Source organism: Balaenoptera physalus (genome assembly GCF_965194825.1).
Source record: "Balaenoptera physalus genome assembly, chromosome: 7".
NCBI classification, from domain to species: Eukaryota; Metazoa; Chordata; class Mammalia; order Artiodactyla; family Balaenopteridae; genus Balaenoptera; species Balaenoptera physalus.
Genome location: NC_138886.1, coordinates 1,696,983 through 1,720,745, shown reverse-complemented (window position 1 = coordinate 1,720,745; position 23,763 = coordinate 1,696,983). Strand labels below are relative to the sequence as shown.

The 23,763-nt window shown below is 56.5% G+C and overlaps 1 protein-coding gene and 1 long non-coding RNA gene across 4 annotated transcripts; both read right to left on the bottom strand.

Moving 5' to 3' along the window:
- Positions 1 to 63: 63 nt before the first annotated feature.
- Positions 64 to 20,689, bottom strand: UBAC1 (UBA domain containing 1). 3 transcript variants are annotated; one of them, XM_082469374.1, is made up of 11 exons: positions 20,379 to 20,689; positions 16,193 to 16,313; positions 15,267 to 15,340; positions 11,086 to 11,193; positions 10,010 to 10,112; positions 9,622 to 9,730; positions 8,085 to 8,304; positions 5,051 to 5,137; positions 4,169 to 4,307; positions 969 to 998; positions 64 to 634 (listed from the first exon to the last, which is right to left on the bottom strand). In XM_082469374.1, exons 1-11 carry the CDS (start codon positions 20,514 to 20,516, stop codon positions 519 to 521), a joined length of 1,245 nt encoding a protein of 414 aa, XP_082325500.1. In that variant the 5' UTR covers positions 20,517 to 20,689; the 3' UTR covers positions 64 to 518. The 3 variants fall into 3 exon arrangements, with proteins under 3 accessions (XP_082325500.1, XP_082325499.1, XP_082325501.1); XM_082469373.1 differs by having other exon boundaries at positions 64 to 657; positions 20,379 to 20,664; XM_082469375.1 differs by lacking the exon at positions 969 to 998 and having other exon boundaries at positions 20,379 to 20,687.
- On the bottom strand, positions 8,587 to 9,615 carry LOC309664240. The gene is made up of 2 exons (XR_014265699.1): positions 9,276 to 9,615; positions 8,587 to 8,948 (listed from the first exon to the last, which is right to left on the bottom strand). It is a non-coding gene; the product is annotated as an uncharacterized lncRNA (long non-coding RNA).
- Positions 20,690 to 23,763: the final 3,074 nt, after the last annotated feature.

Sequence of the window (23,763 nt, the reverse complement as noted above, 5' to 3'; positions counted from 1 at the left end):
GCGAACGTCACCAGGACGCACGCAGCTTCCTCTCTGGCACTGAAATAAGACCGAGACAGAAAATTGGAAAAGGGGAATTTATTTATTAAAGAAAAGTCGTCTGCGAGTTCTCCTACTTAAGTTAGTACCCTTGATGTGAACACTTCAGATTGACACATGCCAGCTTCCAAATAACACGTGGACTCGACAAGCAGCGCCTACAGGTCAATTCAAGTAGCGTTTCAAGAGCCCAGAGGGACACTGGAGGGAGGTGACCCCTTCCCGGGGTGACGACCTTGTCTGTAAACACTGTCAGAGGCTAGAGGCACGGCCGAGCGCGCTGCCGCCACAGAGGTTTTTTAGCAGGAAGATCCAAGCACGAGTGCGGCCGGGCGCCCAACACCCAGGCTGGGGCCCCCTCCGGCCCGCCCTTCTCCCCTCCCCAGCCCAGGGGCACCCCGGGGTCTGGCCGCTCTTCGCAGCCCTCGGCTGGGAAGTAAGAGGCCGCCCTCCTGGGCCCGGCGGCTGGGGCACGCGGCCTACGTGCGGTTCAGGGTCTGGAAAATGCGGGAGATCTGCAGCACGACCGGGCCCGTCTCGGGGTCGTTCATCCACTGGGTGCTGTTCAGCGGGTTCTCGAGCATGTCTTCAAAGGCTGCGGGGACACGACGGGGCTGCCTGAGGGACTGCACCCCGCAGACCCGGACGTGCGGCTGTAGGAACTAAAGGGGACGCCCTCTGTAGCCGGGGGCCCAGAAACCCCTTCTAGCCGCCACCCGACAGTGTCTAGTCTGCGGATCAAGGGAGCTGACGCAGGGCACTGCTGCTGGCAGGGCGGGGCGGCGTGCCCGCGCGCTCACGGGCACAGCGATTCTGGAAGGCAGTTTGGCACCAGCTACCGGGAATCTTAAAATAGTGACAGCCTGTGACTCAGTAACTCCACTTCCAGTCCTACCCTGACAAAACAGTCAGATGCAGAAAAGACTTACATAAGGATACTGCTGCCAATTTAATAATACCTAATTGGAAAAATCAGAATGTTCAATGTTAAGGAATGACTTAAAAAAAAAGCTAGCACATTAAAAATGAGCAGTTCTTTGTAATGAAAACTTTGAATTTCTAAACACTTCCATAAAATGTCCGCCCACAAACAGAGGTGCCCCCAGCAAACAGCTCTACAGCCCAGACACACGCCAGCCGACTTGGTGGAGACTCACCAGCGACCGCAGGGCGGACGGTCGCCCTCACGTCTGGGAAGCAGGGCTCTAGGCCAGACCTTGTCACGTCCGCCAACGTCAAACCGTGTCAGTGAAAGTGGTCCCAGTTTACGGGCTTCACGGGAAGCATTTATTCAAGGTGCTCACAGCCGCTCAGGGCACACGGCTCAGCGCGAAAGTCTGATTTCGTTACGTTTATGACCTGACACCCACCGTCCCCCCCCAGCCCTCCTGATTAAAATCCTCTGCAAACCAGTTAAAAATATCAGAAAGAGAATCCAGAAAGATGACGTGGCATCTGAGAGAACGAAATATACAATGGATTTAGCAAAAGTAATTCCAGAAGGAGGAGAGAGCTGCACAAAACGATGACAAAAGCATTAAATACGAAAAACCAGAGATGAAGATTTATCTGAGGAAGGACTTTCTTCTGCACGTCTCGTGCATTAAAAATGAAAAGTGCGGCACACGACCAAGGACGCGCCTAATGTATGAAGAGCCGCTAACAAAGCTCGAAGGCCAACAAGGCAGCTGAGACACGACGGATGGACGGTGCAGAGGGACAAGTGAAAGAACACCAACGGCCGGAAGAAAAGTGCTCGAAGGAACAGACGGTGTCTCTGGGTCCCGGTGCGAGGGGTGGGGTTGAGGGCGGGCATCTCAGCCGGACAGAGGCCCCGTCAGCTGTCAAGACGTCACCGAGAGCTTGAACGTCTGCGTTCTCTGACCGGGTCATGTGACCTCCAGGTACCTGTCCTTAGGGAACAGGAGCTGCACCCAGAGAGCAGGTGGAGTAGGAGTAGGTTCAGAAGCAACAAAACGAAAAACAATCTAAACGACCAGAAACAGGGCAACAGTGTTTGTTAAATAACGTGACACAGCTATAGAATGAAACACCTGTACCCACTAAAATCTCATTTTTAAAAGAGTAAAACATGCACCAAGAGAAAAGGCATCAAATGGGATGAGAAAATAAGCACGATGAAGTTGCCCTGCGGTGTGGCTGCATCTGTTCCAGACCCCGCAGGACCACCAGAAGGAAACCCCCCAATGAGGGAGGGGTGACTTCTACTCCTTCGAGCTTTTCTGTGCTTTCCAAATGTTCTATAATGACTATTTTACTTCATCTAAAGAGATAAAGGTCATTAAAAATCCTACCGGAAATGTCTTGAGAGAAGTGTGTAGCTGCAGGGGTGCCCACAGGCCGGTGACCTCACAGGCAGGTCATTCTCTCCAGGCGGGGACTTGGGGACTTGGCGACTGCAGGAGGCCTGGGACCTGGGGCCTGAGGGGGCAGCACTCTGGGCCGGTGTGTGTCCTGTCCAGGTCACCGACTCAGAGCCTGCAAACTGGGTGGCACTCGCTCCGTGTGGTTTGTTGTAGAAATGGGAGAAACACTCCATTTAGCAGATGTAAAACCACACGGTAATCTCAATACATAGGGAAAAAGCATCCAGCAAAACTGACCACCTATCCATGATTAAGAACTCTTAGCGTCTAAACTGGAGGGAAAGGGGAACTTCCTTAATCTGACCAATTATATCTTCAGAAATTAAAAAAAAAAAAAAGCCTACAGCGAATCACACACTCAGTGGTCAGGTACTAAAAGAATCGCTTTAGAAAAGGCTTTGGACAGACCCCAGGTAGAACACATGAATCTCCTGAGGTCGCTGAGGAGCAGGAGGGCGGGAAGATGCTTTCGGTGTGGAAAGGACTGCCGAGCGCCTGGTACAAAGAACGAAAATAAACTCACGATAAGACACATCACGGAAGTACAGAATGTGGGTACAAAGAGAAAAATTCCCTACTTTATGCCACACACACCTCCAGGTAGATCACGGACTTCAATAAGAAACTTTAAAACTACTAGAAAAAGATAAAGGTGAAGGTCTTCCTGACCTTGGGATCAGAGGGCTTTCTTTAAAGATTTACATCATCAATGAAACCGACACATTCAGCTGCATTAAAATACAGGACATCTGTTCATCAAAGTGATAAATAAAGCCAGAAACCGACGAATGATCTTTGAGATCTAAATGTCTGTTAAAGGATGAGTGCGTGGCAGGCATGAAGAAGTTTCTGAGAGATAAGAAGACGATCCAACAGGGAAAGCAGCCACAAGTCAGGCAGAAGGCCTTTCCCAGCAGAGGTCCTAGAAGAGGCTGAAACTTCTGGAAGGGGCTGGGCCTTAGAGATCAGGGAAACAGCCAAGCACGCAGAAGCACCTGTGCCTGCCTGGGCGGCTGCTCCGGGGAGGCCAGCAGCAGGGGACATGAGCTGCGGTGGACGGGGGCGGGGGGGGGGGGTGCCCTTTCTGGAAAGCAGGCTCAACATACACACACACACACACACACACACACACGCCTGGGCCCCGCCAGCCTGGCCCGGGGCACAAGGCCTGCGGAAACCGTCCTGCAACAGGAGCGGCCACAGGAGCGCGCAGACACCACGGCAACACGGCCGAGGAAGCAGAGGAGTGGCAAACGCTCGCGTGGTCACCGCGGCAGGGGGCGGGGGCGCCCCAGGGACTCTAGGCTGAAGTCGCGTGGCAGGAACACGGTTATTAGTTTTATTATTACTCTTCAAAGTTACAAAGATTATTTACGCTTTTGTATGTATATTCTATCTCACAGTCAAAACAAGTGCCAAAGAAACGCTTACAAAGAGTAAGAGCTACAGTCAACCAACAGCTAGCTTCTCACACGCGGCCCTAAGCTGCTGGGCGCTGTCTACACTCTGCCAGACTAGATAATCCACTCTAACTGGTTTTTCACTCCTTGAATGGAGTCGCCGCACAAGAGGCTGTCACACCACGAGCACAACCTGATTTCCAGGCCCTACAGTGACTCGGGCTGCAGCCGCCCGGGACCCTGCAGGGGCAGCTGCTGGGGCGTGGCGGCTGTGGTATCGTCCGGTGACATCTGTGTGGCAGGCAGGTCCCGCCCCTGCACAAGCGCAAAGAAGGCACACACCTAGTAAGATTTTAGGGTTGGTGAGGCCCAGCTGCACCACGGGGTTGTCCAGGATGGCCTGAAACAGAGGGCTGTCGGGGTCGATGCCCTTGTCCAGCTCCTCAGGAGAGGGCCTGCGGTCTCCCAGCAGCCACTCGCACTGCAAACACAAGAGCGACAGCTGTTAGTGCCCTCCGGACCCCATCAACCCAAACACTGCAGCCAGGGCTCCTGGGCAGCTCCCAGGGCTGCCCTGACCGTCAGGGGCCTTGACAGAAAAGCAAGCCCAGCCCGGACTCAGGTGCTACACACGTCAGGACGGGCCGCAGAGAGGAAGCACCAGCCTGGCTTTCCTGGCAGGTCCTGGCGCCGCAGCGCAAGGTAACAGCTGCAGCTTCTCCAGGCCCTGAACCGGACGCCAGCTTCACCCACCCGAGTGTTGGGAGAAGTTAAGACACGCACCACACACCTGGGCTCTGTCGCGGGAAGCGGCCCTGGGCATGAGCAAGCACCTCTTGGCCCATCAGTGAGTCAGGAACGGCTAAAGCACAGGCCCACCTCGCCTCCCTGGTTCCTGTGGGCCAGACTGGCTCTATTCCCGCAAGTGGACCAAGCTGTCGCCCCCAGCCCCTCCCCAGGCAGCTCTCCATCGGCCGTGGGCGCGTGTGCACAGGATGGGAACCATCTTAGCGTTGGTGTAACACAGTCACCCACAGAACATGTACGTTTTTCTGAAAGGCAAAGCCCAGGATTTTCTCAATATGTAAAAAATGGTATACTGTTTGAACCATCTACCCCACTGTGTCACTTCAAAAGCCAAGTAAGTGACCGCGCGGGAAGGTGACCAAGCACACCGCGTGCTCAGGACGCACGCGGCGTCACCGAGGCGCGCCGGGTACTCACGGCGGCGCTCTGCTGGTTGCTGCTCACTCTGAGGGCGTCCATCACCTCCTTTTCATCGAATCCCATCTCCATCAGGGAAACGACGGCCTAGAGGAGAAGCCGCAGGCCTCAGTGCCGTGCTCACGGGGGCCCCGGCAGCACGGCTGTGGGGCTGAGCCACCTGAGCCACGTCTCACGAGCGGCACCTTGGCAGGGGGTGTTTTAAAGCAACACCATGGGGTTTTCTCTCTCAAGACTCTGTTTCTCTACAGCTTTACTGAAACGCTTCCTGGTCTTCTGAACGACAGAGGGACGGAGCCGGGAGGTGGAAGGCGCGCCGGCTCTTGGCCAGAGGCTCGCTTTCCCACCCCAGGTCCCTCTAGGTGTGTCCCCGTGACTGTCTGGGTAGAAATGTCTTCACAACCTCACGCAGCCTATTCCAGAGGGCTCATCCAGGACGAGCGTGTCAGAGAAAGGCCACATCAGCAATTCCCACTTGAGCGGAGACAGAAATGTCAGTGACTTTTGACACACTTTATCTTTAAAAAAAAATGAAACTAAAATTAATTCTGAACGTATTTAACAAAATTTAAGCTGCAAGTTAAACACATGCTGCTTTTCGGAGGGAACAATGACCCAAGCGCCCCACGTCTGGGGGGCACACTTTTCGGGCAAGAGTCACGTAACGACACATTCCTTCACCTTATCCTTGACTTCTATCCCACAACCTTCGAAAGGCTCAACGCTGCACAAAAAGGTAAAGGTTTCATCAGCGTCTCAAAGGATTCTCTTAATTCTCTGAAGGTCGGACCGCGCCCTTTAAGGCCCTGACGTCACCTTCCCCCCCGCCTGCGCGCGGATGTCGGCTGGCCTCACGCCGCCCGCCCCTCGGGTCAGCGTGTGGATGCTCGCGCGGCCCCGGCGCTCTCTGGCCTCGGGGACACCACCCCTTCCACTGTGCTGTCGGTCTGGAAAGAGAACCCACCAGGAGCAGCAGCAGCTGCGGGCGGTCAGGACGGTGCTCGGCTGGAGCCCACTGTGTGCAGCGAGTTCCGAAGTCAGTGCCTCCTGCCTGGCATCCATTTCCTCCGCCTCCCTGGGCCCCTTCCTACCTCCAGGGCCCCGCAGCAAGCACGGGGAGCAGAGCCCCCCAGGCGGCAGTATTTTGATGTCAACGTCATACAAAATCGCCCGGAATCTACTCTGAAACCCAAGCACAGGATGGCCTTTGCCACTGGTTTCAATAAAAACCATCCTCTCTCCAGACTTCTGTCCCAGCCCAGGAAATGACGCCCCAGGACATCTGGGGGTGATTCCAGATGCCCCGCCCGCCTTTCTTCCCAGCACTGGGCGAGGGGCCCTGTGCCCACAGGCTCCGCTCGGTCACTGTCCTGTCTACAGCTGGGGGGGTGTTGGGGGGGATGTTAGGAGCAGGGGGTGCAAGGCAGCAAAACGTCTGTTTGGGTGCCAAGTCCAAGCCCTGCTGTCCAATCCAGTCTCCCCAGGATCTAAACGAACGTCTTGATCCTTACGGCCCATCCCCCTGACTGGCATAGGATCAAAGGCCCTGGCCCTCAAGCCTTGACACCCTTTTGGGAAACTGAGCATGTTAAGGTGGTCAAGAACGACACCCAAAGGAGGAAAGGCCTTTAAGTCGGTGACCAAGACCATGAACTACCCGGCGGCGGCCCTGATGAGGCCCACGCAGGACCCCCACAGGAGAAAGCGTGGGGCCCGACAGCACAAGGACCCACCCACGGAGAGGCTGCCCTCCCCAAACAGGGGCCCGAGTGCCAGGCCTGGGCTGGGCTCCCCAAAAGACTAAGCCAACGAGATACACTTCCTTCAGGACCGAGAAACTCGGGACTAAAATAACACAGGTACTTCTGAACACATAGCAGAACTCAAAAAGGGAAAATCCCGAAGAAACAGAAACAAAGGAACAACAAACTAGCCTCCCAGAGGGTGTGCCTTGGGGGGATGGGGGGCACAGGCCTCATCAGGGCGGGGCTGGGGCCTAACATCACACACAGGACACCGACCTTGGGTCCATGCAAGGGCGGGGGCTGGAGCTTCAAGCCCGGACCCTGAGCAGGGTCTGCCTCCCCAGAGAGAGGGGCAGGGGAAGACCCACACCCCAGCGCCGCGGGTTACACTCTGCACAGCCCAGGAGCCCTGCCGGATGATTAGCACGAAAGCTGGCCCCTGACTCGAGGTCCCGCTCAACCCCGCAGAAGCAAGCTCTGAATCAACCAGAGGGCACCCCACGGCCCGGCCACTGGGGAGCCCCACGGAAACACAAGCCCACAGGTGAGCCCACGATGAGGCATCACACCCTGAGAAAACCAGGCCACAGGCAGAATCAGGAGGACATGAGGAACCGGAGCCCTAACGCCTGGAGCTGACAGAGCTACGATCTGAAAAAAACACAGAACATCCTCAAAACATGAAAAACAGCCAAGAAGGTTAAATTAAAATTAAACCCTAACGAAAGAAGAGAACAGTGAGAAAGAACAGGGAGACGCAAAAGTATCAAACGTGAGGTGACAGCGAAGAGGTGGCCGTAAAGATGCACACTAAGGTCAGCTGGCCAAGTACAGCCAGAGGCATCGCGACCCCGGGCCCTTGAACCCCACAGACGCCGGGTTACCTGGCGGCCGGAAGCCTGACCAGCCTCCCTGCTCACAAGGCCGTCCCACGAGGTGGGCAGGTGGCCCTCCAGTCTCTGGGCAGCACCCCTGACCAAGCCCTCGGCTCGAGGACACTTATAATACGGACAGGACCCGATCGTGAGTTTTTCAGAAGATGACAGGTGTGTGCACTAACCGTTCGGAGGAACACACAGCCACCTGGATGCCAGTGAGGAAAACTTCAAGCTGAACCCAGGGACTCAAGGGGCCCCAGGCCTGTCTGCAGACTCCTCCCCCGGCCTCGCTTCCTACAGGGCCGGCGGCTCAGCCTGCGGTCGCCAACGCGGCCGCAGCTTCCTCTGCACGACGCAGCCTCGGGAGAACCAGCACCTCTACCTGCCCGACCCAGGCCCGTCAACACGTACCCGGGCGTCTGCGCGGAACTCCCTTTTCCTCCGGATCTTCTTGAAGATCTCCGTCAGCTCGTCTCTGGCCTCCTCGTCCTCCGAGCTGGTCCCGGCGGCAGCGGCAGGGGCGGCCTCGGCGCCCGCCTCTCCCTGCAAGGCCGGGCCTGGAAGCGGCGTGTCTATGGCGGGGTCTTCCGCGTGCTCGATTAGCCACTCCATGGCCTGGGGCACCGACATGCTGCAAGGGAAGACGGGCTCTGTGCAGCATCCCCAGGCCAGGGAACCAGGGCCTTTGTTTCCCCAAGAAAAGCCTCTCCGACTTCACCGCTTCCCTAGCACGAGCTGCCGACCCCTGTAATGAGAATCTAGCATGTCTGGAGCTCTGGCCCTGCCCCAGACTGCCCTGAGGCCCCGGCCAGAACACGGAAACCCGCGGGCAAAGTAAAGGAAACCAAACCTGGGAAGTACACACGAGAGTTTGGGTCCAAAGCAAAAAAGAACACAGCCCCACTGACCATCCGTCAGTTACAGATGATTTATTTCAGATCTGAACATAAATGAAGGGCAAGTAACTAGAAACAAGAGACTACAAGAGGGCTTCCCTGGTGGCGCAGTGGTTGAGAATCTGCCTGCCAATGCAGGGGACACGGGTTCGAGCCCTGGTCTGGGAGGATCCCACATGCCGCGGAGCAACTAGACCCGTGAGCCACAACTACTGAGCCTGCGCGTCTGGAGCTTGTGCTCCGCAACAAGAGAGGCCGCGATAGTGAGAGGCCCGCGCACCGCGATGAAGAGTGGCCCCTACTCGCCGCAACTAGAGAAAGCCCTCGCACAGAAACGAAGACCCAACACAGCCAAAATAATAAATAAATTTAAAAAAAACTAAAGGGCTTCCCTGGTGGCGCAGTGGTTGAGAATCTGCCTGCTAATGCAGGGAACACGGGTTCGAGCCCTGGTCTGGGAAGATCCCACATGCCACGGAGCAGCTGGGCCCGTGAGCCACAACTACTGAGCTTGCGCGTCTGGAGCCTGTGCCCTGCAACGGGAGGGGCCGCGATAGTGAAAGGCCCGCGCACTGCGATGAAGAGCGGTCCCTGCACCGTGATGAAGAGTGGTCCCCGCTTGCCGCAACTAGAGAAGGCCCTCGCACGAACCGAAGACCCAACACAGCCAAAAATAAATAAATAAATAAAGTAGCTATAAAAAAACTAAAAAAAAAAAAAAAGAAACTACAGGAGACTATTGAGGACACCACCCCGTACACTTCTAGAGCTGTCCACGGCCCTGCTGTGAACAGGCTTCGATTTGCGTTCCCATAAAACAACAGCCCAGCGAAACGCACAGAACCATCATCACACGTCACGTTCCCAATAAGTGGTTGATTTCCAACTGCCCCGACACACCTGGAGATGCCCAGTCAAGTTACTTCCGGGACGTGCATTTCAGGTCCTCTTTAAACACTCACACACACTGGAAACAATTCAATCAAAGGGTCTGGGTCCCACGGGGGACCCCACGAGACCAAGCCTGCCGCGCCTGGCGAGCGAGCACGTACTGGTTCAGCCGCAGGGCCTTCACGGCTCTGCTCTCGGGAAAGCCCATCTCCGTGAGCTGCCGCAGGGCCGCCTCGTCCATGCGGTCGTCCTCATCCTCGTCCAGCATGGCTGCGGGCAAGACACAGCGCTGTGAGGGCCTCGGGCAGCGCCCGGCCGCGTGAGAGGTGCTCGCCCGGGCCCCTCGGAGGGCCGCCGCCGCCGCGTCTGAGCTCCAGGCGTTTGTGGCAAATCCCTCACAGCTCGGAAAACCCAAGAGAGGACCATCAGCTCTCGCCTGCATGAACATGGGACGGCGGCGAGAGCGGCTCACCAAGCCTCCACCTACTGGCCCTTTCCAGGCGCACGGAACGGCCGAGGGTAAGCGTCCACCCTGGGGCTTGCTCCTACCGTTTGCCTTCTTAAATAATTCCACCGCGTCCGGGTTCAGCGCCAGCAACTTCTGTGCCACCTCGATGAGAGTCACCAAGATTTTCCGGAGCTCCGTCTGGAACTGCAGAGAGAGGAAAAGATGCCCAACAAAGCTACTTGGATCTGAGATGACATGCCCTGTCCTAAAATTCCAAATCTGTGAGCCACACGATGTCCAGATAACTGAGGAGAACAGGAACGAGGCGTCTCAGGAGGGCGAAGGAGAGGCTCTGGCTGGCACGGACGGGCTGTGACACGGCCTCCCGCCGGTGACACAGACACACAAACACCTGGTGATGTCGCTCAGCCCTCCAGCCCACGAGGAAGGCGTCTGGCCCACTGGTCACTAAGTGAGCTGAGGGCCCTCCTTTGGCTTCACTGAAGAAAAGTGACTGATTCTACAGACGGGCTCCGCAGACGCAGGTCTCTAATTTTCACCTGCAGCCGATTCATCTTCTCAAAAAGGGGGGCTCTGCTGGGAATGTCATTAGAACCCCCCCCCGCCAGCGCCCTCCCCCCACCCCCATAAGTCTCGGCCATCGTGAGAGACACACACACACGGGCTGGGAAGAGACAAGTGTGCCCGGGTTCCCGGGTTCCAATGCCCTGATCAACAAGGAACTCTCTGGAAGAGATCCTGGAGAGGCGTGTTCCTGAACCGAACCGGCTTGAGGCGGAGACGTTCAACTGGCCCTCAGTCCCGGGGGTGGCCGTCCCCCACTGCCGCCCAGCCCTCACTCGGGAGCACTCAGCTTTGTTAACTTAGAACTTTCCAATCCAAGATAAACAAGAGTCAGATTTCTTTCTGAAAGCTTTTTACCAAACTTAGAACAAAACTAAAATTTTTCCCATAGTATCTATCCTTTCAGTCCTGCCTTTCAACGTCTTTTCAAACTTTTTATTTTGAATTCATTTGTTTACAAGAAGCTCCAAAACAGTGCACAGAGTTCCTGTGTCCCCTTTGCCCAGCTCCCCAGGGGCTTCCAGGAACTCCCGCAGCCCCACGCGGTGGCAAAGGCTCCCAGGCGGTGGCCGCAGGCCCCGCGGGCACTCACGTCTCTCATGTTGGTCTGCACCACGGCCCGGTCCATGTTGTAGGAGGGCAGGTTGGCGGTGGCTCGGAAGATAGCATCTCTATCCGGGGCTTTCTGCTCTTGTTTTTTCTAACACAGAAAAGTAATTGGAAAGTCGGAAAGGAGTAAAGGGCAACAAAAGGCAAAACTATGTTTGCTGAATAAATAGCTCTAACCAGGGAAAGACTGAGTGTCCTTGGGAGCTGGAGCCATACACCCCTTGATGAGCAGGGAGGCTTCTGGAGGGTTCTGTGCATGGCCTCAGGGACAGTGGACACAATCGCAGCCTGCTGGCGCTGGAGTGTGGCCGTGTGGGACACAGGGAAGACAGACACTGTCTCCTGCGGCCACAGAATGACCATCACATGGGAGTGACGGCTGGAAGGGTGACCGCAGAGGACTGCGCAGACTGGCCGGAAACACGCACTCACCTTTGCTCCTTCTGGAACCCCCGCATGCGACGACGAAGGAACAGAGATGGCAGAAACAAAAAGAATAAAGGAAATAAAACTGGGAGAGACAGCACCGAGTTCTCAGAGGACGGCAAACAGCTGGAGGGATGAGGAGAGCTCCGGCAGTAGAGACCGAGGGCGTGGAGGACGGCCCGGGCGACCCCGGGGCCCGAGGGCCACGCCGGAGGGGGTGGGGCAGGGAGGGGGAGCGAGCTGCAGGAGCAGAGAAGCCCAAGCCAGGGGGCCCAGGGGGCAGAGGCGCTGTCCTAACCCTGACGCCAGGCCCAGCCCCGCGCCACTCGGCTCCCGGGACGCTGGGCAGGAGGGGCAGCCGCAGGTGGCGGGGCACGACCCGCCAGGCACCGAGCAGCCAGTGAGCTCCCAGGGCCTCTGGCGGGGACGTGAGGAAAGTCTGCGACGTGAACGACAGAGACCAAAACAGAAGCAGGAGAAGTAAAAGAGGGTGAAGAAAGGAGGCGGACAGGAAAGAGAGGCGCCTGAAGAGACAGCGCGCTGTGACGCAGCACTCAGAGGGGCAGCGGCGCGACAGGAGGCCGCGGGGGGTCATCTGAGAGCAAGAGTCTACTTGGAAAATTTAAAAAGCTCTCAGAAAGTGGGTCCAGCATCCAACAGGAGGTCCAGAAAGAGAAAAGACAAAACGAGGGGAGGAAATTAACCAAAACAATCCAGAAAACTTCCAGAAACTCCAGCTTCGAAGTGCCAGGCACAGTGAATGGGGAAAGACGTGCATCAAAGCGAACCATGAAATTTCAGACCTCTGAAGGGTTACCAGGAGATCCTAAAAATTCCAGATGGAATCAGGGAGGAGAAAACAGACCACGCACAGAGGAAGGAAGAGTAGAGCTGACCGGCTCCCACCTGCCACACAGACACCTGGGAGACCGGGCCAAGTCCTCCACCACGCAGCGGCTGGCGCTCGCTCAGCAGCCACCGAACGCTGGACGCAGGGCCTTCAGACCCCCCTCTTCCTCGATGCTAGAGGGGGTCTGGCCCCACCAAGCCAAAAACACGTCAAGAGCAAGACACTCAACCCCACAGCAGGCACAAGGCAAAGACGGCTCCAAGGCACCCAGTGACCCTGCTCCTGGCAACCACGTCTGCACGGCCCTGGGCCTGCGAGCGGGTGGGTTTCACGCTGGGGTTAGGTCACATCACAGGGCACAGCGACTTGAAGGACGTGACCCTCGGTGGGCCTGACCTAATCAGGCGAGCCCTTCATCAGGACAGGGCTAACTCTGGCCATCGAGATTCAAAGCAAGAGGGATCCAACGCATGAGACCTCCCGCGGCTGGCTCTGAAGACGCCCTCCAGGAGCCGAGGGTGGCGCCGGCTCACAGCCAGCAGGAAAACAGGACCCCAGCCCTCCAAACCGCAGGAACTGGATTCCGCCAAACACCTGAAAGACCTGTAGGCAGAGCCTCCCCAGAGCCTCCAGAGAGGGAGGCAGACCTGACAACAACTCCCAAGCTCAGGGCCCAGCTGAGCCCACCCGCCGTGGACCCAGTGAGCAGTGCACCACCCGGGGCTGCGGTGAGGGAACACGCAGACACGGGGGACGCAGGAGGACCAGCACAGAGGGAGGCGGGCCAGCCTGGGCTGCACAACTGATGCGGGTGGACGGACGGAAGGATCTGAGGGGCATCTCCCAGGAAGTGGGAGCGGCAGATGGCCTCACACTTGTGACCCTGTTTTCAGAGGGGTTTATCAATTTTGGTGCAGAATCTGAAATATCAGTGATAAGCCTACAGAAAACAAACAAAACAAGGAAGCAATTACTGACTCCAGGAAAAACAAAACTCTACGTAAAAAAAAGACAGCTAACCTTAGCAAGCTGCTCACTGCAGAAAGCAACACTTACATAATAGCAACAACGGGGACTGAATCTTTGACCAACGTTATGAACTGACACTCGTGGGAAGAGCTGGGGGGAGGCTGGGGGAGGGGCTACCCAGACCACCAAGAAGCAGCCAATAGCGCCTGAAGTGGAGAATCCGAGAAATAACAATTAAGACGTGTTGTTCAGAAATCAGAAAGAGAATCACAGTCTAAAGAATTCCGAGGGGCTGCCTTTCGAGTGCGTGACTCAGGACGGACAGCAGGATACTGACTCTTATTAGAATATCTGTAGTATTATTTGAAGTTCTAAATGCACCTGCTACTTTGACTTTAAAAATTAATAATAATTCACAAAAACGGACATTAACATTTTACAATATTACATTTTACAAATACGCACAGAAAAAAAGGTGAGGGCCACAGCCCTGCAAGTTACCCAGAGCCGTGGGGGTGATGGGAACCCACTGTTCACAGTCACCAAGGTTCACATAGTTGCCAACGACCAAAACGGTAACCCGAGAACTGGATCCACCCAGCAGTTCTGGGAAACAGGGCTGACTCAGGGGCAGGACCCGACGGAGTGAGCAGCCGTGCCCGCAGCCTGCCATGCCGAGGCAGGTGTGGCTGCAGATAAGAGGGGCCTCCTCCCGGCCGCCTGTCCCACAGGAGACCCAAAATAGCTCGCTTCGCCACCAGGCCCGGGGCCCGGCCCAGAGTCTGGTCTGCTTTCTCTGGGGTGAAGGCTCCCGAGTGTTTTGAAGCGTAAGTAAGAAACTCTACCCCTGGAGCCAAGGAAAGACGGGCGTTCACGTGGCTGCCCCCCAGCGCGGCACTGCTCTGTCCCGGGCACCTGGCCTCAGGGCAGGAAAAGGCCTGGCACCTGGCCCCAGAGCAGGAAAAGGCCGGGCACCTGGCCCCAGAGCAGGAAAAGGCCGGGCACCTGGCCCCAGAGCAGGAAAAGGCCGGGCACCTGGCCCCAGGGCAGGAAAAGGCCGGGCACCTGGCCCCAGGGCAGGAAAAGGCCGGGCACCTGGCCCCAGAGCAGGAAAAGGCCGGGCACCTGGCCTCAGGGCAGGAAAAGGCCTGGCACCTGGCCCCAGAGCAGGAAAAGGCCGGGCACCTGGCCTCAGGGCAGGAAAAGGCCGGGCACCTGGCCCCAGAGCAGGAAAAGGCCGGGCACCTGGCCTCAGGGCAGGAAAAGGCCGGGCACCTGGCCTCAGAGCAGGAAAAGGCCGGGCACCTGGCCTCAGAGCAGGAAAAGGCCGGGCACCTGGCCCCAGAGCAGGAAAAGCCTGTTGACAGAGTACATCTTCCACGTACAGATGAGCCTCCTAAACCAGGCTTTCTGAGGAGTGAGCTTCCAGGGCGGCCACCACACAGGTAACGACCGGCACGGTCTCCCCAGGGCACCTGCACCAGAGGGAAGACTCAGCCAAGTGGCAACTCCAAGGACTCACTCCGCGAAGGCCGGTGCTCCCGGGCGCCTTTGCTGCCGCCCCTGCATCCGTATTCCTTGTTTTGTGGGGGGTCTTTAGCGACTTCCTAACTTCCTTCTGTCAGGACTTGCTTGAGGAGAGGAGGGACAGGAGCTCAAGATTAAACCCGACCCCGAGAACGTGCCGCAATCTCCTCTCTGCAGCCCCGAAAGCACAGCCGGTCATCAGACCAGCCACCAGGAAAGGCGTCGGTCAACTGGCCAACCGGCCACAACAGAAAACCCCCATGACCATACCTCCTGTGACCACGGGACCGGCAGGGTCCACAGACAACCAGCGTACAGATGTTTCTTTTCAAGTCTTCAATGTGGGAGACCTCCCCTCACAGAGATATCCACTTCCAGACTCTGAAACTTACCTTTTCTTCTGCTGAGACATCAGCCATCTTGGGGAGCGGGGCTGGAACACGCTTTTTGATCAGCAATAAGACATCTAGGAAAAAAAAGTCCACCGTGCTGGTTACTATTTTACATCCATACAGTGGCATAAAGGGTGGCAGGCGACCCAAGGACCGAAAAGCAGGGGTTCCCTGCGGGCTCCTCTTCCACGGAGTAGCCACACAAGCCCCACCCTTCCTTCGGCTCCCACGTCCGCCGCCCCTGCTCACCTACAGGCTCAGGCCTGGCAAGAACCTGGCTGAGGGTCACCAGAGGGGACCAGCATTCTCGTTCTAAGGGCTTTTTTGTTTTGAAAGTCTGTGAGGTCGGAGCGCCTGGTCTCACCCTCAGAGCTAAGCACCTGGGCTGTGGTTAGGCCACAGTGCACAATGTGGTCGGCGCCCAGCCAGCTCTGGGCTTGCCAATCAGACGCTGTGGAGGTCTGCAAACGATATTCCAGCATTTCCAAAACAGACTACTTAAGGGAATCCCACAATTAAAATCGTGCTTTAAAAGACAAGAAAACCAAAGTTTTCTCCCCAAGCGCCTCCACACACAAGCCTCTGAGTGAATAAATGGATGTGTGTACGTTAAGAGCATCTTCCTAGCTGTCTGAAACAACCGCCACGGTTGTACTTTCCAGCCCCCAAAATAAAGCCTGCAGCAGCTCTGGGGACCTTGGTTTTGCTTGGAAACAGAATTAATAACAAAGTTCAATTTGGTTTCTCAGATGCACGCTGCTCGCTCAGCCTCAGTGTCTGCTGTTTTATTCCAGGGCACACACTTTCTCTCAATCAAGGAAAATGGAACCGTGTCACTGACACGTCTCCCTGCTCAGCCCCACTCGGGACGTCCTCGCTGAGGGCGCTGCACCCTTGCCCACCTCCGGCCCGCGAGATGCCCTTACCTTCATCCTGGACATTCTCCTCCAGGAGTGTCTTGGTGTCACTCAGCACCCTCTCCGAAGCGGCGTGTATTAATTTGTGATGGGTCACACTCTTGGGGTCTTCTAAGCTCCCATGAGCGCACTGGAGGAAAAAACCATAGACATTGTTTCAAAACAGCAGATCAAAACAAATCATGATAGTAATAACACAGGACCTGACACCCGAAGCCGCACCAAGAACTTACTGGTTTTATTACTAGCTAAGAAATTAAAGCAGAGATGAAACCAGAGAATCCCTGGCAACGGTGGAAGCCAAAGGAAACGCCACAGCACCTGGTCCCCGAGGGCAGCACCCGGCCACCGACCCGCCAAGTGCTTCCAAACAGGCTCACGGCTCTGACACAGAACGCCCTGCTGGTCATTACTGGCTACCCGAATTGCTTCCTTAGTCTAGAAAGATCTGGAGAGTGATTTAAAAGTGAAAACAGCAGGGCCGTCGTTTCCCAAGAACCTAAAGATTTAAGTATGATTTGTGCACTTGTTTCCCTCCTTCCAAGGTAAAAGAGGCAGCCGAGAGACACAGCAGAGAGGAAGCTGGTCCACGGTAGCAAGAAATAGGGGCCTGACCGCTTAAACACCCACAAAACCCCGAGGAGACACGACTAGCCTCGACTCGGCCCCCAGCTCACCAAGCGACGGCCACAGAGACCCCAAAGCAAGCTACAGATGTGGCTGGCGGGGCCCCTCCTGGGAGCCCGAAGGGGGTCACCTGGCACGTGGTTGTGTCCCACTGATCAGCGGCCCACAAACCCCAGAACACACGTTGAGGGGGTGATGCTGAAGTCCACGCTGGAGGGAGGCCGCTGTGACGCTGGGGACATGCCCACCCCAGGGTCCCGGTGCCAGGGTCCTCACAGCCTTCCTCAGTTAAGCGGGGCCGCCTGACCACCTCCCTCTGCCACCAAAGGTACCCTGCACACGTCACCGCTCACCCAAAGAGAGAAGCTAAGCCTGTACTTCACCTCTCAACACTGGCGTTTTACGAGCAACTGGAGTTTTCAGCAATCTAACACTGAAAACAGGAAAAACGGATCGTAAGGGCTTCAGAGCTGTCACAGATGCACACAAAACTGGGGCCGGGGGGGGGGGGACACAAAAGTGGAATCCAGCCAATAGTAGGACACACTCTGACCATTTATGACAGACAACGCCCCCCTCCCTGGAATCTCACAATGGCTCTGCTCCCAGAAGTACTGGGTGTGCTGCTTCTAATTCTAAAACTTGCAGGCTAGCTGATCTGCCAAGTTCCTAATACAGTCTATGAAACACAATTTTCCAAAATAATCCTCATGCTGGTTCCTGAAAAAAGCTGTACTCTGCAGCGCGTCAACAGGCGCCAGGAACAAAACATAAGCATGAGTCATCCGTACTACGCACGATTACTTCATTCTTTGTTCTCAGCAGAAGCACTGGAGCAAGCTGGGCTGTGACAGCAAAAAAGCCCCAGCAGAGCCCATCGCTGGAGGGGGGAGGCTCTGACACCCAGTGAAGCGCTTCCTCCCCACAAGAGCGGAGACTAGTTTCTCTTACCCTTGATGTCACGTGTCATTTGAAGATACACCTTCATGTGATCTAAGAAACGTTAACAGCCATACTAGCAGGCTACGTACTGGCAACTTCACGCAGGTTTACCACACACAGAAAACACCTACCACATCGCAGAGGGAACTCCCTTAAAATCATGAACCTCCTGTTACACAAGATGGTTTACTTTGCCCCTTTCTCCACCATGGTGGTCCCAACCTCTATAATACCAAGAAGGGAAAGGCTACAATAGCGATCCCTTTCTGTAAGAGTTATGATAATAAACCTTCAATAATAAAGCAACTTTATTAATTAAACATATATACGTAATAAAAGAGTATAAAAAATAATAAAACTCCCAGGAGTACTGTGGGGGAAAGAAATCCACAGTGTCCCCTCAAGGTAGAGGGGAAAGAGGAAGGAAAAAAGAAGGCACCAGGGGAAAACCGGGAAGGAGGAACAGAAGCGAAGCAGCGACACCATTCAGGGACTGGTTTCCAGGGTGACATTCAAGTCCACAACTTGAGAACTCTCTTTCCTAACTGATGCCTGCTGATTGGCTCACGAGGCAGCGAACGCTGCCCGCAGAATGGGATGGGCACGGAGGTGGGAGTACTTTCTGACAGTTCGGCTCTGAGTCCCATAATTTATGTCGGCTCTTTGGTTGTGAAACTCCCCTGCTGCTCGGGTCTCCGTACCTGGGGAGATTGCAGGGTGGATAAAATCTCAGGTCAAAGCAGGGCAATGCCAGAAAACATCCCGAGCGATACATCCCAACAGCGACGGGAATAACCAGTTATCAGGAACATAATAATGAGCATCATATGGAAACCGGCTGCCTCGTTAACCCTGAGTGCTCCTGAAACTCCTCGGCGAGTGTCCGTGAATCAAAGAGTTCTCACTTCGTTCCCCTCCATAAAACGTTAGGAGAGTTACGCCAATCCTCACCATCAGTGAGTTTAACTCAGCGCCACACCAATTTATCGACTCGCTTCTCCTGGCCTGACTCAGCAGGTGACATGCCATGGCCATGCACCTCTGGATTGACAATCTATTTCCGTTTACAGGCACGCCTCGTTTTATTGTGCCTTGCTTTATTTCGTTTCACAGATACTGTGTTTTCTACAAACTAGAGGTTTGTGGCAACCTTGTGTTGAACAAGTCAATTGGTGCCATTTTTCCAACGGCATTATTTTTTAATTAAGGTATGTACATTGCTTTTTTAGACATAATGCTATTGCACACATAACAGACTACAGTGTAAACATAACTTTTATGTGCACTGGGAAATCAAAAAATTCGTGCGATTAGCTTTATTGTGCTGGTCGCTTCGTTGTGGCGGTCTGGAACGGAACCCGCAGTATCTCAGCAGTGTGCTGGTACTAATCCACACGTCTGTTATGGGCCCACCAAGAGTCTGGCCCTGAGTGTGTGAATACAAATCCAGCCCTCAAGGAGCTTCCGTCCTGAGTGGGTGAGACACAGCATCTCAGGGAGGTTTTTAAAAAATGTACTGGACAAGCAACGAGCCTGGCTCTAAGAACCTGCATGCTCATGGAGCTCCCAGCCTTGCAGCTTACTGCTGTCGTGGTGGTTTTCTAGATGGTGAAATCACCTGACTGGCTCAGAAGTAAAAGAAGAAAGCAGCCAAGTGTGTGAGCCTGGATCCCCCTCCCCCCCTTTTGTGAGACCGAGACCGTTATTCACATCCAGCGTGTTCCAGAAGGGGACTGGCAACCAGAACGCTCCCTGGCCCGTCGTCTGACAGTTACAGAACAACTCCACAGAACCATACTCCCAAGAGGGACCCAACAGTATTTTATAGGCAGCCACTAGAACAGTAACTCTAAGTTTATCCTTGGAGACCCCACTAATAGATACATCACTTATCACATGGCATGCACACCAAGAGGCTGTGGCCTCTTTGTCCTAAATTCTGACATGGAGACACTAGATGGTGCAAAGGATCGAGTTTCCTCAGGCAGCCAGTTAGATAGATGTCTTGGCCTGCCTTACGGAGTCGAGGAGCTTACAGAGGTAAAGCCAAGAACTAGTTCCAAAAACTAGCAACCTAAGGAACCGGACAAGGAATATTTCGTGGGAACAAACTTTAGAAAGTGGCCCTCTCGGCGAGAAGCCCCTTCTCCCGGACCTACCCACGCAATCGCTGTAAAGGCCGCCGGGAAGCAGGGGCGCAGGGACGAGTCCCGCGGCCTCACTGTTTTAAGTGATTCCAGCCACGGGGCACCAGTGGCCAGGGCCAGGCCCCGGCCCCCATGCCAGCCCCAGGAAGCAGCTCCAAGCAGCCGGCTCCGCAGATCAGGAGAAGGCGCCTCTCCCGAGGGTCCCTACTTCCTCGGGCACTAATTCCCAGCTCCGGGAACCGCACCGCGGCAGCAAGCGCGGATGCTGGAAATGCTAGAGGCCTCGCTCCGGCGGCGACTTCGCCTCTCCCAGCCCGACGCGCCCCGCCGCCCGGGCTGTCGTCGGAGTTAAACCAGAGGGGAGAGGGTAAAGCGCCCAGCCTGGGACCCGGCTCGCGGAGGCGCGTCCAGAGGGTGTCGGGGGCGGCCGGGAAAAGGGGCGGAGGGAGGGGAAGGCCTGGAGCCGCGGCCGGCCTTACGTGCTTGAGGCAGCGCTCCTTGAGCTTCTCCACCGAGGTGTCCTCGGTCGCCTCCTCCAGCCACTCGGCGCCGTCGGACGCGCAGACGTGCAGCCGCAGCACCTTGCCCGCGAAGATCTTCTCCTCCTGCACGAACATCGCGCCGCCGTCGCCGCCGCCGGGGCCTGCGCCCGCCGCCCGGGCCCTGAAGGTCACCGGGGCGGGCCGGGGGCGGGGCCAGGCCGCCCGCGCGCTCCCTCGCTGGCCGCCGCCGCCGCCGCCCCGCCCCGGCTCCCGTCGGCCGGCCGCCCGCCACTCGCCCCGACCCGAGCCGTCGCTGCGCCCCGCCGCCTAGCCGCCGGGGGCGCGCTGTCGCCGCCGCGCAGGAAGTGCGTCACAGGGTGCGCCCGGAGCACGCCGGGAAATGTGGTTTTCCGGCGGCGCCTCGGGGGCGGCGCCGCGCGCGCCGGAAGTGCGTCACGGGACGCGCCCGGAGCGTGCCGGGAGGTGTAGTTCTCGGACCGCTTCCTTCGTCCCGCACCTGCGCGCGCTTTGCGGTGCGGGCCGGCAGCCACGCGGGAGCCGGGAGGTTGCGAGTCCGTTTTGAGATGGGCTCTTAGTGTAAAATACACACCGGATCTTGAACAGTTGGGAGGAAAAGAGCATGAAAAATACCTCAACAATGTTCATCTATTGGCTACATGTGGAAATAATAGGATGTATAGGGTTAAATAAAGTATGTTGAAATCGATTTCACCTGTTTCTTTTCCCTTTTTAAAGTTCTGGCTACCAGAAGATTTTAGATTGTCTATGGCTGCTGTTGTGTTTCTTTTGGACTGCATTGCCCTAAAGCAGAGTCTCTCTGAGTGTGGTCCCCAGACCAGCAGCAGCTGGGAGCTTGTTAGAAATGCGGGGTCTCCCGTCCCACCCCTATTCCCGCTATCAGGGACTCCAGGGTGCGGCCCAGCGCTCAGGCTGCAGAGCTGCAGAACGGCAGAGGCACGCTCAGATGGGCTCGTGAGCACCCACATGGGAGGGAGCTGACCTGTGGACTCAGTACACTCATTTCTGTGGGGTGACAAATATGAACGCGGCAGTTTGGGCCAGACCTAGACCAGGTGCCTGACCTGCACTCTCCCATCTCATTCATTCAAGAACGTTTGCTGAGCAGAGATGGATACAGCAGTTTCTGTTCTCGGAGGCTGGTGGTCCCAGCATCTCAGGCCTTCACCATTTTATACACACCTCATTTCCCCTATGACCATTGCGACCATGTCCAAATTCCTTCTGTCCAGTTTAGCCTCCATGAGCCAGACCCTCTGCTGCTCCCTGAAAACATAGTCATGATTAAGGCTAGAGACCAGGATATAGCCTGGGAATGGGCGCTCTCACGCAGCAGATACAAGTGCTGGCTGTGGTGCCGACACGGTCTCAAAAGACAGGAGACCGTGGGGGAAAGCAGGGCCTGGTGGGGTAGCACCCGGGGAGCTTATGGGACACAATGGCATGTGAGGGCTGAGGAGGAGGAGTGGAGAATAATTGGATGGGCAGCCCGTGGAGCACGCTGGAACGGAAGGGAATGGTGCTGAGGGGAGGAGACGGGAGGACGGGGCGGGGGGCAAGTGGAGCCGGGTCAGAAGAAGCTCTACGGAAGCATCTGGCCTTGGTCGTGAGGCTGTGGGGAGCTGCAGTGTGGATGGTGGTGACCAAGCGAGGTGGGGGTAGGAGGAGGACAGGAGGGGGTCAGAAAGCTCCCACATGCTTGCAGAGGAGTGATGCGGCGTGGGGGTGAGGGTCTGAACGGGGCAGGGAAGACAGTGGCAGGAGGACGCGAGGTGAGCCTTGACGGGGCGGGAGGCAGCTGTAAACAAGAACATAATGAAGAACGACAGGAATGCTTCCAGCTTGGGTGACAGGGTGCACGCCGTGCCACCTCCTGGAGGAGGGGGTGCTGCTGAGAAGGGGGTCGAGCGCAGCCCTGCACCTGCTGACCTGGGTGCGCAGGAAGACCTCCAGGTGGAGGTGGCCAGGGGCAGCTGAGTGTGCAGGACTGGAGTCAAGGGCAGCTGTCAGCTCGAGGGCAGTGGCTGAGACTGTGGTCCCCTCCCCCGCCTCCACTTTACACAGAGTAGCCTGTGGAGAAAACTGAGGGATAAGGATACCTTAAAGCTCTGGTTGTGGCCCCATGGAGTCCAAAGGGGGGATTTCCAGGAGAAAATGAAAGCCTGTGGGAGAACTGGAGATGCCACCCATGGACTCAGAGAGACTGTCTTGGGGGCCAGGTATAGCTCCGACTGCTGGGGCGATGGGGGCTCCTCGACAGTGGGGTGTCCCAGCTCTTGTTGGCATCAGTGGCCTCTTTTGTTCCAAAGTCATCTTTTTGCGTGTGTGGGATGAAGGCCCGGGGAGCCCACTTCCTTTCACTATGTCAGTAATAAGCTGCCTGGATCCAAAAACAGCTCATGGGGCTTTATCAGCCGAATCGGCCAGGACTTGCGTGCCCAGCACCCTTCATCCATTGCATCTCCACTGACTTACCAATTCCTGACCTTGCAGCCTGTGCAAACCCAGCCCTTTCCCTAGAACGCAGGACCTCCTCCCTCAGGAAGACTGCCCGGTTGCACCTCCTCTGGGGCACCACTTAGCATGCTGTGAGTTGCCCACCCCTCTAATGGCTGACCCCGGTGCCAGAGCAGACCCCTGCAGGCTGGACGTCCTTAGTGATGTGTTGACAAAATATTTCTGAGGAGCCTGGATGTGAATAAGTGGTCTCCCATCAGCAGCACCTCCTCCTCCTCCTAGGAGAGGCCAGTCACTGATGATTCTCCCCTTGGGGGTGCAGCGGCGGGCCTGGGGCAGGGCTCCCCTCCCAGGCTGCACTCCCCAACCCCATCCACTGGGAGCAGTGCCGGGTGATGTCCTAGGACTCCCTGGACATCCTCGGTGGGTTCCTCCCCTTCTGAGCCTCCGTCTCCTCTAGTACATAAGGATCAGGCTTCCATGTGGACCCGGAGAGGGCCCCCTTTAAGGAAGGACCAGCTGCCCAGCTTCGGGGAGTGGGCAGCAGATGCCGGGCCATCAGCCCCTCCTGCAGTCTCAGCCGCAGAGAGTGGCCTTGTGAGGTCACGGCCCTCCCGGGTGGCTGGGCTAAGTGGCGTGTAAAGACCCAGACACTTCCCGTGGGGGGGTGGGGACCCGGCCCAGAGCTGGCCTAACCCTGCAGCCTCCCCGCCCCATCCAACAGGTGCTGGTCCCTAAAGCACATCGTGCACCTGAACGCAGCCTTGCTTCCCGAGACCCCACCTGGTGCACTCACCTGGCCGCCCAGCATGTGTTTATTTAGCGCCTGCTATGTGCTGGGTGCCGCTTTAGGGACTTGGGGTGCAGCAGGAATAAGGCAGAGAGA